The sequence below is a fragment of the Electrophorus electricus genome, chromosome 8, assembly GCF_041902795.1.
Source record: "Electrophorus electricus isolate QZ-2024a chromosome 8, ASM4190279v1, whole genome shotgun sequence".
NCBI classification, from domain to species: domain Eukaryota; kingdom Metazoa; phylum Chordata; class Actinopteri; order Gymnotiformes; family Gymnotidae; genus Electrophorus; species Electrophorus electricus.
The window spans coordinates 11,552,782-11,566,026 of NC_137504.1; the positions used below are offsets into that span (position 1 = coordinate 11,552,782).

At 39.3% G+C, this 13,245-nt stretch overlaps 1 protein-coding gene across 4 annotated transcripts in view; it reads right to left on the bottom strand.

The window, feature by feature from the left end:
* Positions 1-13,245, bottom strand: part of sgcd (sarcoglycan, delta (dystrophin-associated glycoprotein)) — a 132,847-nt gene that overhangs the window by 21,221 nt on the left and 98,381 nt on the right. For all 4 annotated transcript variants that reach the window (XM_027000107.3, XM_027000108.3, XM_027000109.3 and 1 more), the window contains exons 3-5: positions 11,989-12,090; positions 10,136-10,223; positions 8,980-9,099 (exon numbers count right to left, since the gene is read on the bottom strand). In XM_027000107.3, the coding sequence (XP_026855908.1) occupies positions 8,980-9,099; positions 10,136-10,223; positions 11,989-12,090 (310 nt within the window). The remainder of the gene's footprint in view (positions 1-8,979; positions 9,100-10,135; positions 10,224-11,988; positions 12,091-13,245) is intronic.

Genomic DNA, 13,245 nt, shown 5'->3' on the forward strand with positions numbered 1-13,245 from the left:
AGAACACAAACAATGGTCACTAGAAGACTAGAAATGAGCTCCTTGGTCAGACAAGTCCATTTTTGAAAGTATTGGCTCCAACCGCCATGCTTTCTGAGATGCAGAGAAGGTAAATGGATAATGGCAGCATTTGTGGCCCCCACTGTGATGCATGGTGCAGGTGATGCATCTGACAGGGCGGGGGTGTTTTGCTGGATACACTGTTGGAGATTTATATATGGCTCACTGAACAAGAATGACTATCACAGTATTTTGCAACTGCACACTATCACCTCTCATGAGTATCTAGTTGGACAGTCGTTATGCTTCAAACAAGACAACATGTTGTGTAATAATGATATTGCAGATTGCAGACATTATATGGTCTATATATATATATATATATATATATATATATATATATATATATATATATAGAGAGAGAGAGAGAGAGAGAGAGAGAGAGAGAGAGAGAGATAGATAGATAGATAGATAGATAGATAGATAGATCCCCACAGTCACCTGATATGGACTATATATATATATATATATATATATATATATATATATATATATATATATATATATATATATATATATATATATATATATAGCTAATGGAGATGAGTTGATATGAACTCTGTATAGCTAATTGGGGATGAGTTGTACCCATGAATAACAGCATGGCAACCAACTTGTGCCAAAATCTTGTGGGATCTACTTCATGGCTATTACTGAAGCATTTCAGGTAGCTACCTCAAAGCTGGTTGAAAGAATGTCAAGAGTTTGCAGTGCTGCCATGAAAACAAAAAGGAGCTATTTTGAAGAGTTTAAAATGTAAAATAATTTTAGTTAAACACTTCTTGGTCATTGAAATGTTTGATTTGCATTACTTTATTATAGCCTCAAGGCCTTTTTTGCCAAAGGTGTAAGGAGCTAAAATAATGTGAGAAAAATGCATTAAAATGCAAGAGTGTCAGATTTTTTAACTGGAAATGTTGAGCACAAGGAAAAGTGTTTTTAGCAACAACAAGAAAAAGGATTATGTTTTCAGTTTAAAGTAGTGGTGGTGGGTTCAGAGGCATGTGTTAGTAAGTATATGCGTTAATCTTTTTCACTTCAATACACTGTTCCTTGAAAAAAAAAAAATCCTCTCTTTTCTAGTAGATGATGCCACAAGAGCAAAAGCCACTGTTGTATTTTCTGTCAATAACTCAACAAACCAAATGAATATTTGAAAAAGGAAAAAGAAAAAACATGAAAGTTTCACTGAGCATCATCATTTTATCAAGTGTGGTATTTAGTTCAAATTATCTTCTGCTGCATGGAGTCAATGGGATACAATCAAGGCTAATCAATGAGCTTTAATTATCATTAGCCAAAAAAAAAAAGAACAGTAATATCATTACCCTGTGGACTACTCCTAACTGTGAACATGCAGGAGAGAAATAGAGATGGAGAGAGAGAGAGACAGACAGAAATAGAGAGAAAGGGACAGAGAGACAAGGTGGGAATGTGTGAACATCCTCCATGCTCTTCCTCATCTTCTCCTGTCACAGGCCATTTTAATTACAGTGGTGGGACACTGTTTTGCCTTCCCTCCATTTCACAAATTTAATTATCCCCCCAACTGTCTCCCACTTTAATTTGTTATATTGGCTCTTCTAGGCTGCCCAGAAGGGTGCGAGTTGAGGGAGGCGCTGGCTAGAGAGTACATTGCTGCACCTTGATCTGTAGTCTGTAGTTTTCTGCCCTTGTTTGTCAGGCTTCCTCATTTTTATGCAGTGATTAGCTAACCATTGATGATGAAAATACATACTTTAATGTTTCATTTTAACTGCAGATATGACAAAAAAACAGATATGAGGTGCAATGACATGGGAGACTGGACCCTGTGCTTATTAACCTAAGCACTCCTCAATATTAGAGGAACCTAATAATGGGGAAGCTCCAGTCAGCAAGGACACTCCGCTCTGTGTGAGGCCTGTCCCCAGAGTCTGTCGGTCCCAGGCCAGAGAGCTGTAATAAGCCCATCGTTTAAGGTGGTGCTCTACTTCCTGTTGGCCGAGTGTGTTAATAAAGCTCTGCAGTTCACCCACGCTGGTCTCCAAGTGGGGTTGCGATCAGGATGAGGTGACCCGCTCCTATGGCTCTAGTGATAGAGCAAACAAGGAAAAGAGCTGCTTTGAGCATGGCCATTAAAAATTCAAGCTGACTATCAAACTTTGATGGTGTTGTTCTTGTGGGTGTAAAACTGTGCTTCTGATGATGACTGCATCTTTTCAGTTTGACTAGCAGTCATGCTCATCTGAGGTGATGCACTTTGCCTATGCACTTTTATAATCCCAGTGCCCAAATGCACTACTCTTAAGAGTCCGGTTTGTGTACACAAGCAAGTGGCTTTGGTCTTGTTAAAATACTATGGTGTAATATAATATTTATTTTTCACAGACAATATTTCCTCCCAAAGATTCAGATGTTTTTGGCCTTTTATTGAATTTCTTTATACAGGAGAGGATGTGAGTAAATGTTATTTAATGTTATTTAATGGTATTTCCCCATGGTTCTTTCTCCTTTTTCCCCTAATGGTGATTTGATTCAGTGACAAAACTGAAACTTGTTTCATGGTGTTTAATATAAAGCTGTGATCCAGGGCCCCTGAAGTGGAGATTGCCTGTAACTCACATTTCTGTGTAACACACACAAGCAAGGCAAGCTATAAAAACTCTAGTACTTGGTGACAGCACTAAATTATATGTCTAGCAGGTGTTTTTTGATATCGTCCTAATTTCCTCTAAAACAATGTCCTGTAGAGCAGAGCTAAATTGAAACTAAATTGTAGCTCCTACATCAAGCCCATTCAAGTTGCATTTTCCTTAGCTGTCTTATATATATATATATATATATATATATATATATATATATATATATATATATATATATATATATATATATATATAAAGACATATATGTACATATATGTACATATACATATATATGTATATATGTATATATGTATACGTATATATGTATATACATGTATATATATTTATATATATATATTTATATATATATAAAAAGACATATATATGTACATATATGTACATATACATATATATGTATATATGTATATATGTATATACGTGTATATATATATATATATATATATATCTGAGCTGTATCGCGGATATGAGCAGAGACTGATATGGTGACGCTTTTTGATCTGATGAAGAGGTGCTTATCTTGAAAGAGTTGCAAAACATTGTAATCAAGTGTTCCCAGCTGGAGGGACAATTCTGTTCTGGGTTGAAAGAAGCACATGCAGAAAATGAAATAGTTCAGCATTAGTTACCTCATATCATATCTCACATAGATGCGAATGTAGTGAAATGCAAGAAAATTACACAAACTGCTCATTCATGCTACTGACTAGCAGATAACAGAATTATTGCTCAAAAATGATCAGAGACTCAAGTGTTATCTTCTCGAATGAACAAGGTCTTTAAACCAAAGCACCCAGTAGAACATTGGTGCTATTCAACAATAAATCCAAACATAATAGCTAATGTGTCAGCTCTATGAATTTCTATAAGATTAACTTCTGAAAATGTACTTATCTCCCTGTATTTAGTTGATCTTCTCCCTTGTGACAATAATGCATTGTTGGTGACTCCAGCACACAGACATTCTAATGGATGATCCAAACAGCCGCTCGATGTGAGGCCAATACCTGGAATAATTTTTTGCAGGTTCTGATTGAGGACAGGATCTGAGAAAACATGTTACTTAATGTTTTTTACTGTCCTTAGCCCCTTCCCCATACCTCATGGTTATAGCACCCAAACCTCAACCTTGTAATAATCTTTGTCTCTGACACCAGCAAAAAAAAACTTTCTATGTATAAGATATGATACACCATTAAAGATCACACAGATTTCTAATATATTGAGTGCTGAAGCTCATGCGATACTATCTAGAGGGATATGGTGAGCAAGAAAAAAAAACCTAGATTTGAGCTTGGCCGTTTTTGTTTTTTTTTGTTTGTTTGAGAGGCTTATTGCAAGTCTCAGTGTTATCATTGTGTTTAAAGCAAAACATTACTCTCAGAAAACCTCCAGGTGCAACCATTTAAAGGCCCTTCAAAGGTGACATAAATCACCTTTATAAAGGCCTATAAAAGGGTTGGTGCCTTGTACTGGGTCTGATGGCAATCCTGCATATAAACCCTGGGCAAATGTCTTGCTTGGGAGCACACATCCAGAGGCTGCTCTGCTTTAGCCCACTTGGATCAGCTTATGAACGAATCGCCACGTCCTTTCAAAGTCAAAATCCTAGGATTCAGTACCAACCTGCACTGTGGATGAGAAGCGTACACTTTAAAGGAATACACCTGCCTTTAAAAAAAATCATGTGAGAGTAGTTTAAAAATGGTTTTAGGGCAGTGGTCAACGCTGGCCTGAGAGGCAAGCAGCCTAACAGCAAACAGCAGTGAGGTGTTACACTTGGCTCTATCTGTGTGCGCTCGGATGTGTGCTTTTCTTTTCTTTTTTAATCTTTTGTCTCTCCTTCTATCCTGTTGCAGCACTACAGCACCTGTCCCACAACTCCACACGTCCCGTGTTTCCTCACGATGATGTATTTTGTCCTGCAACAGCATATCTGGAAGGCTGATGACTATAGTAGAGGCCTTGACGATGCAATTCGGGCAGCCCAGAGCTCACGCTTGTTGCCTCTTTGGGCTTACCATTTTGCTGACTGTTGTTTCACGCTCTGTTTAACCTTCTCCAGCCATTTTGTATGTTTGTTGTACATGCAAGGTGTAGGGTTGGTCATAGTTTGTTTTTAGTTTTATTTGGTTCTGAAGCTGGATACCAGTCACTGTGTTAGTTCACGTTTGTGGTACACTTTGCAACAGTTCACCTCAGTTGCAGTCTTCCCAGTTCTCAAGCCATCACTCCATCCTCTCTGCTATGGGTCAACCTAGACTGGTTGTGACACAAGTATTGCAGGAAGATGAGGACCAGGACTTCAACCTTGTGGTTATTCTGGTTGGGTTGGAGCTTGTGGTGGGTGGTGAGGCAAATGATATGGTGTGAAAGGTGGACTGCTGGCTGAAGGAGACTGGCAGCATTTTGTGAAAGGTTAGCATGGCCAATGTAGGCCACAAAAGTTGTGCAGCAAAACAACAAGAACAACAAGCTATTGAGACAGTAGCAAGATACTAGCACTTCAGTCACAAGATGATATCTAAAAAAAAACACCAGCAATGGCAACAGTCTAGTCTTAAGCATGGCATGCAAAGAGGGTGCACATGATATACTAGAGCAGTGTTTAACGGCAGCGTGAGATGCAAAAGATCCTTCTTCTTGTCAAAAGGGTGAAAATGATGCCCCGCGGAGATAAGCGAAAAGCCCTCTCTAAATGCAGCTTCTAAATCAGTCTTTTTTGCTGTTTATTGGAGTAGTCGTAGAATGAGTTTGTTGAGGCTTGTTGAGTGAAGCTGCAAAATGAGTCTGAAAGAAATAAATTGAGTTTAGTGTGCTTCTGCCAAGACCTTGCTGAGCTTTACTGAAATAAAACAGTAAACTCCCCTGATAGATACTAGAGCTCTGTTTGACACAGCAGCCCAAAAGAAAACCTGCTTCAGGCTCGGGGGACCAATCAGGAACCATTTCTTGCATTACATCCAAACCCATCAGTGGAGTGCAGACACAGTTTTACTAGTTATGTAACTAATAAGTCAGAATGTTTACATGAAGATCAACCAGAGTGGGGATAAAAATAAACATAATAATTAATATTTATTTAAATAGACCATTAAAGTGTCTTGTATGTGGGTTAGATTGATTTGTATAGTAATTGAATTCTGCTGTTTCCTCTCACTCTCTAGATACAATAGTATTACAAAGTTTGAGCAATAACATTTGTTTTTACCTTATTAGATTAGTAAAGTTTACTCTGCTTTGCAAACATCTTTATAGTTGATGAACAAATTTACTTACATCCTACAAACATAAAAGAGCATTCTTATTATGAAAGACAGAACCTCATTTTAGCTTCTCCTTATATTTAACCAGGTTGTTAATAGTATTAGTGTAAGAGGATTTCCTTAACAATATGGAGCTCACAACCTCTTGCCCTGTGTGACTGACAGAATTGCCTTTACACAGACCACAAAAGCTCAGCTAGATAGTCTTCAAAGAATACCTGAGTTGAGTGTAGGGAGGCGAACAGATTTTGGGGGCATCTCAAGAACCACAGTCCATCTGTAAGCCAAGTGAATGTAAGGTAATGAACTGTGGCTTAGAGAAAATCATCAGGGGAAAAAAATGGATGTAGACCAGACCTGAGTAATCTCTTTAAAGGAAAGCTGAGTGCTGCCCCTGAGAGAAGTGCTGGGCCGAGATCAAATGCAACACAAAACAACCTTGAAAAGTCATGGTTTTTATTTCCTAAAATAAATGGCCAGAGAAAAAAATATACTCTCTTGGAGCATTGGGGATTTTGAACTAATGCAGCTCAGCTCGGAGCCTCTCTACACTTTCCTTTCTGGGGCCAAATATGACACACAAAAAAGGGAGGGGCCCCCCCCTGCTCAAATGACAGTGTTCAAAGACCTCCCATGAATAGGTCGCTCGTAACATTTAGCAGGCACAGTAGAGATGGTAGATACAGGGCAATACAGATGGCGTGGTGATTCGGAGTTGTGATCAGTCAGCAATGTAAGCGGACTTGGAGAAGCTGTGCCTTTAACCATTCACGGTAGCAGCAGCCAATCCGATTTTAAGGCTTGGTATTCTTGACACATGCCAAAGTCTTAAAACAGGACAAGCCTGTAAGAGTATGCTGTAGGCTAGGTTAGAAAACCCTGCTGTTAATCATTGCTGCTCACCCACTTATCAATCGCTTCCAGTCATTACTCTCTGCCCTCAGAAGCCCCTTTCCTTTTGAAAAATCTCTAATAATGAATTTATGTTCCATGCTCCATAGTACCCATAACCATTTACCACTAGAGGGCCTAAACAGGCAAAGGCATATTCCTTACTGTGATATTACTAATAATATCAGCATGAACAAGCATAGAGAAAGTAGATTTGTGTCAAATTTGGGTGCATTAAATGGAGAAAGAACGATACTAGAGATGGCTTGTAGCAGGTGACAGAGTGCCCTGGAGCAGGTTTCTAACAGCCTATCATAGTCTATGACAGGTAGGCCATGAAAACCTGTCATACTCTACGTATCACAGTCTACCTATCATAGCCTACTTACTATAGCCTACCTATCATAGCCTACTTTCCTACTATATCAGAGCCTACCTACCACTGTCTACCTATCATAAGTTGCCAGTCATTTACAAAGTTTGCTCACACCCATAGTGAGTTAATTAGTTATCTTGGTATGGTAGAAGAGTACGATTTCTTAGGCTTATCAGCTTTGTGTGCCAGGTGCTTACATCTAATCCTGAGCCATATGAAGCTAGCCGTGTAGCCTTTTGTCTCTTGAAGCAGTAATAAACAGGTTGGGCAGTGGTCAATAAAAGTGATCCTTGAAGTACCACAGAAGGATGAGAAAATAATGAAACTATATATACCAATAACAATATATATACCAATAACCTTCAGGGTACAATACTTTTTATGAGTTCGGTTCTACACATTTCAATGCATACTGCTTGAAAAATTAAGACTCTTCTTTTGTGAACATATTTAAATATACATACTCAGTGTTACAATCTCCTAAATTAGTGTATAGTCTGCCTTTTTTGTGTCTGCCCTGCATCATAGCACAGCTGTTCTTAAACCCCACCCGGGTCATGAAGTGTGTCCGAGCAGGGTATTCATTACATACGCAGGTCAGACGCTTCCATAATCCCACCAACAGCACCCTGCACTCAAAATCAGTAGCTCAGGAGCCTGGCTACAATGTCTGACCAGCAGTTACCATTTGCTGGACATTCCATTTGAGGTTCCTGTAGCACTTGCTATACTGAGATTACTCTCAGAGACTGAAAATGGGCTAATCTCCTCGAAAAGTATATCCACTATGATGAACATCATGGTATGTAGCAGGGTGGGTCATAGGAGTTCTTGGCTTCCTCCACCATTAAAAGAGAAGACAATTTGTCACAGCATTTTATTGTTTCTCTGTTCCTTCTGAGAATACATTTCTCTCTTCATTTATTGAAAGGTAGCCAAATAAGCAAGGCTTTTTTTGCAGCATGGTTCATTTGGATATATTGTGCAGAATTACACTCACTGCCTTGCTTTTGGGTCAAGATAATATTGCCCATTTTTAGTTTGTTAAGGTTTATGAAAATATTTGGAAATCCAATCTGGAAATCCAAGTTTAAAAAATCAGAATCACCAATGATCATGTAAATAATAATCACTAATAATAAACACTTCCTTCCTGTGACCTAGAGAGACTGTAGACTCTTATGACCCTTAAGTCGGGGAGACCTGGACTATCTTGCTGTATGCATTTGTAATTTCTCTTTGTTATTTGTGTGTATTATTATGATAACTTTAGAAATTAAACAATGTATACGGATAAGAGGTAGTATGCTCTCATTTGAGAACTACAGGACAGGGATTTTCTAGATTTTTCTAGATTCCAATAACATTATATGTGGATGTGGGCATCTGGCCAAGACAATTAAATATAATTTGGCAGCTAAGTGCTTATACATCTCCATTCTAAGAGTATTGTATGAGCTCATAAGTGCACCCACTTTTCCATATTGTTTTCATGCCTTTTAATTACAAACCACAGTGCTTAACTATTCTGTTTTTAGAACACACCTAGCCAGGTCAGTTCTGCCCATTTACAAGATTAGTCATAAATGATTTATACTGGTTAAATAATCAAATTTACAATACAAAGTTGAGGGATTCTCTTCAGAATATAAAGAACACTCGCACAAAAAGCAGAGCCAAGGCTGTCTCTGTGATCGAAAATGAACATTCTGGAAAATAAGCTTGTTTAATCTTGTGTGCTCACCCATCACTCGTAACCTCTCGGCTCCCACCACTACCTCCTGGTCATCAGCAGAGAACAGCAGCTTTCCTGCACTTGACCTCACTTCAAGCATCTTGCCACGTGCATGAACTCCATGAGAACCTGCAGAGTGGTTGGTAAATTGACGTTTTCAGTTCACTATTTCACAGTTTAGCAGTGAAATATGAAATTCCCAACTCCCGTTTAAGATCCTGTGGCACAGTGAGAGAGACAATGCAAGACATTTACAAATGATTGTGGCAAGAAGCTAGCGACAACGGGCAGAGAGTAAAAAGAGAGAGAGAGGGAGAAAGAGAGAGAGGGAGAGAGAGAAAGGGAGAATTTGAAATGTATTTACATACTAAATGCACTTGCAAGCTCACCATGGATTAAACTGCGGTTCTGCAAGGGCACAGCCGAATGTCTTTCCTCTTTCTAATTCAGCTCATCAGTTAATTAACGTGCCCTTCGTGAGCGAAATCAGGTTAAACCCTGGGGACTTTCATTTAAGGCCCCTGATTTAGAATTAAGTAACTAAAGCACCTGTTCAGATGGACTACATTTCTTCATTTGTGATTTGCGTATCTTCTTTTTAACATTACATTAAAATTGTAGTTACTAAACTAGCCTATTTCAGGCTAAATTGCTTTTCATTGAAATATACCACCACTCTTGCACTATTACCCAGGACTATATAATACATGCATCCATGCACATGCAATTACAGAGCACTAATAGTCTGTAATGAATACATCTCCAGCTATAGTTATGAGGTATGATCTCATGAGACATGAGATCAACCAAGAACTCTTTCTTTATTAAAGAGTAATATTACCATCTGTCCCATAAAGTCTAACATTTGCTGCATGACTCATTTTCTCGCTTTTAAAACACTAGCCTAAATTGCTTTCCTAAAGCCGGTATGTATTTTATCAAGTTGCTCTCAGTTTCCCTACTCTCTGTGTGCACACAGCTGCTGCACACAGGTCCTGCTGTCTTCAGCTTTGATAGCATCTCCTATGATTCGTCAGATTCTATCTTAATTACTCTCGAGTCTTTTTAGTGCACGCATTAGATGTTTAACTCCAGGGGGAATTTTAATATGAAAGTTCACCATATGATCACTTATCTGGTCAAAGCCCATTGGATGACTGCTTACCTGCAACTAGCTGTGAGACTGGGTGTTTCTTCTCATTGAGGATGTTAATGGAGATGTTTTTAGATGACTGCAGGAAAAGTGGACTGCCCTATTGAAAGAGAGAACAAAATGTCAGTATCTAACCCTTTCATACATCACCCAATCGTTATTCAACTATTCACATTAAATGGAACACTTTTGTACAATTTACAAATATTTTGTTATTCATCATAATAATCTTTTTTTATTTGTAAATTTGAATGGTTCTGCTTACTTAATTTTAAAGAAATGCATGATTTTAAAAATCATTTATTGATTTTTTATAATCAAGTATTGACTAATTCCCTTATGTTTAGTTAAGAACATTGTTTTATAGCTGATGATATATAATTATTAAAGAGAGTTCAGCATGAAAATAATTTTGTTGTTGATGGTTTACAATTTCAGCTGAGGATTGTAACCTTGAATTGATATATGCCACTTCATAACTAGTTTTTGGCTCATTCTGTGTGTGTTAAGAGGAGGCTGGAAATTAAGGCCAACTTTGCACAACAACTGAAACTGTGACATTCGTGTCTCCTCTGGGCTTATTTCTGCAGCGCCTGCAGTGCACATGTCAATAACGATGTTCCACTCCAGAGCACGAACCATCTGTTGCTGCCCTAAAGACATGCATCCATTGCAATTCACTGATGCCTAGATCCTTCTCAATCTCAAGAACATTTCACTTCTCCGGTTGACTGCTTAATTGTGCACAGTGTTGTGTGTTAAAAGCGGAGGATATTGCCGTGATGTAAATTATACATCGCCGCTCCGGTTTTTCTCAGCTTAGTGAAAGCAGTGGATCATTGTGAGAACATCTGGCTTTCGTGAAAATGAGGGCACAACCAGAGAAACATATCTAATAAGATCTGGGTGAGACAAGTAGTAGAAGGAGTCAATTACGTTTCAGTTGCACATTGTTGAAAGTTGCAACAGTGATGAATTGAAGCACTTGCAAGGGTCTCATGGTTTTTCAGGCACTCAAGTCTGTACTAGGCCTTATGTCAAAATACCTAATTCAAACTAATTAACAGGACAGTGTTTGGCGTGATCCTCCTGGACTAGCAATGGTTGTGTGTGGTGTGGAAAGGGCAGCACATTCTCCTCACAGAGTGTGTAATCTGAGCTTGACTGTAGCCCTGAGTGAACTCTTGTTCACAGCCCCTAATTAAAACAAAATGATTTCATAATTATGGGCTCTTTTGCTGCATCTGGGAATTCATCAGTCACCAAATACGAATAGCATCAGCATGGGATCTGCTGGCTAAGTCGCATTCTCATCAATATTACATGTCTTACACTGGGAAATATTCACAGCAGTTGTATTAAATATTCACTGAGGGAATCAGTGCAAACATAACCCAAAGCAAGGTTGTAAAACTCAAGCAAACCTGGGTCAACCCACATCTGTTTAGAGTCTAATTTCCTGAGCACTAGAAACTCCAAGTGTATTTGGCATATAGACTCTCAGGACGTCACCTTTTAATAGATCCACATAAGGCCCATCTTAGTCTTTTCCAAAATATTAAAAGACGTCAACATTAAATAAGATGCTCACGAGACCATCTTTCCTCATCACCAGCAGACAGTTGTTTTTAATCTTGGCAGCGTGTTGCTATTCAGTCCACTCCCTCTACCTCCTTCAAAATTCTGTCTTCTCTCTTTCTCTTTCTCTCTGTCTTTTCCCATCACTAGACAGATGAGATAAGGCCCACACACCAGACACTACCCAGCCATCCAGCCACTCCGTTCTCAGCTATAGTGTTATGGCTGACTGGGGCCAGGACGAACTTGGCCATGGTGACCCCAGGGCCCCCCCAATGTGTACTCACTGTTCTGGACTGGATTTCTTTGGCATACAGAGGTTTGAGGAACTCCGAGTCACCTTCTAGTTTCAGGCCCCTCTCTGTGATCCGCAAGTGACCCATGCCATCCTAAAGAGAGTGAGAGAGAGAGAAGGAGAGAGAAAAAGAAAGAGAGAGAGAGATAAAGAGATGCCAGTCAGTGAAATATGAGCAAACTACTGACTTACAGGTCTAAATGACTGGCAACCTTCATCTTTGTTACGACATTGCTTTACTATCATTTCTATGATATGAAATTAAATAAGCAAATGCAGAAAAAGCACACTGAAAAAGTGATGACAGTCACTGGCATAATTAAATCACATTCACACATGTACAGCATGGCTAACCATCAGAATCCTATGTGCAAATGCTTTTGAAGCATAACCTGGAGTCTGCTGAGAATTTCTCGTTCACCTCTCACTGCCGCACATTAGTGACAAGCTAGCGCAATACTAATGGCACCACTTCAAAAAAAAACAAAACAAGTGGAGATAACTGGAGGGAACCTGGCACGATTAAAGCCAACCATAGGGAGATCTTTGACTCTCGCTGGCTAACAGCTGAAGCTGAACAATGAGTCACAAGATAAAAGTCATGTTTGATATGAGAGCTGCCCCGCCCCTTTATGTGAGCCACGTGAACCCGATCTTTGTTTGGTGTGTGCTTTGATCTGCACTTCAGGAAAGACACACCAAATGGAGATCAAGACCTTGGAATCCCACAGGACTCTGGCGGTTTAATCTGCCCATGCCAATCTTTCACTCACCATGTGTTTCCCAGCCCCTTTCTCCTTCATGCATATGTACACTTACACACACACACACACACACACACACACACACACACACACACACACACACACACACACACACACACACACACACACACACACACACACACACACACACACACACACACACACACTCGGGCATTGATATTCTGCAGGACCTCTAAAATAAGCAACCAATAGTATATTAAATGTAGGGTGCTTTGAATATCTCAAATTTCCCAGTGGATCAACCAGTCAACAGCATTATATTCATGCTACACAGGCTGTAGGCTTCATGCTTTGAAGTTAGAAGCTGTTGAAGCAGAGATAATCTTTTGCCATGCCGTATCCCCAACTGTTGGCTTAATCCATCCTCAACTGACTGTCTTTTCAACATCTGGCAGAGTTATGCCAAAGTGAAAAGCAGCCCTGTAGGCCTTTGTGGTCAGAGGCCCAGGTCTTCAGGCAGACAG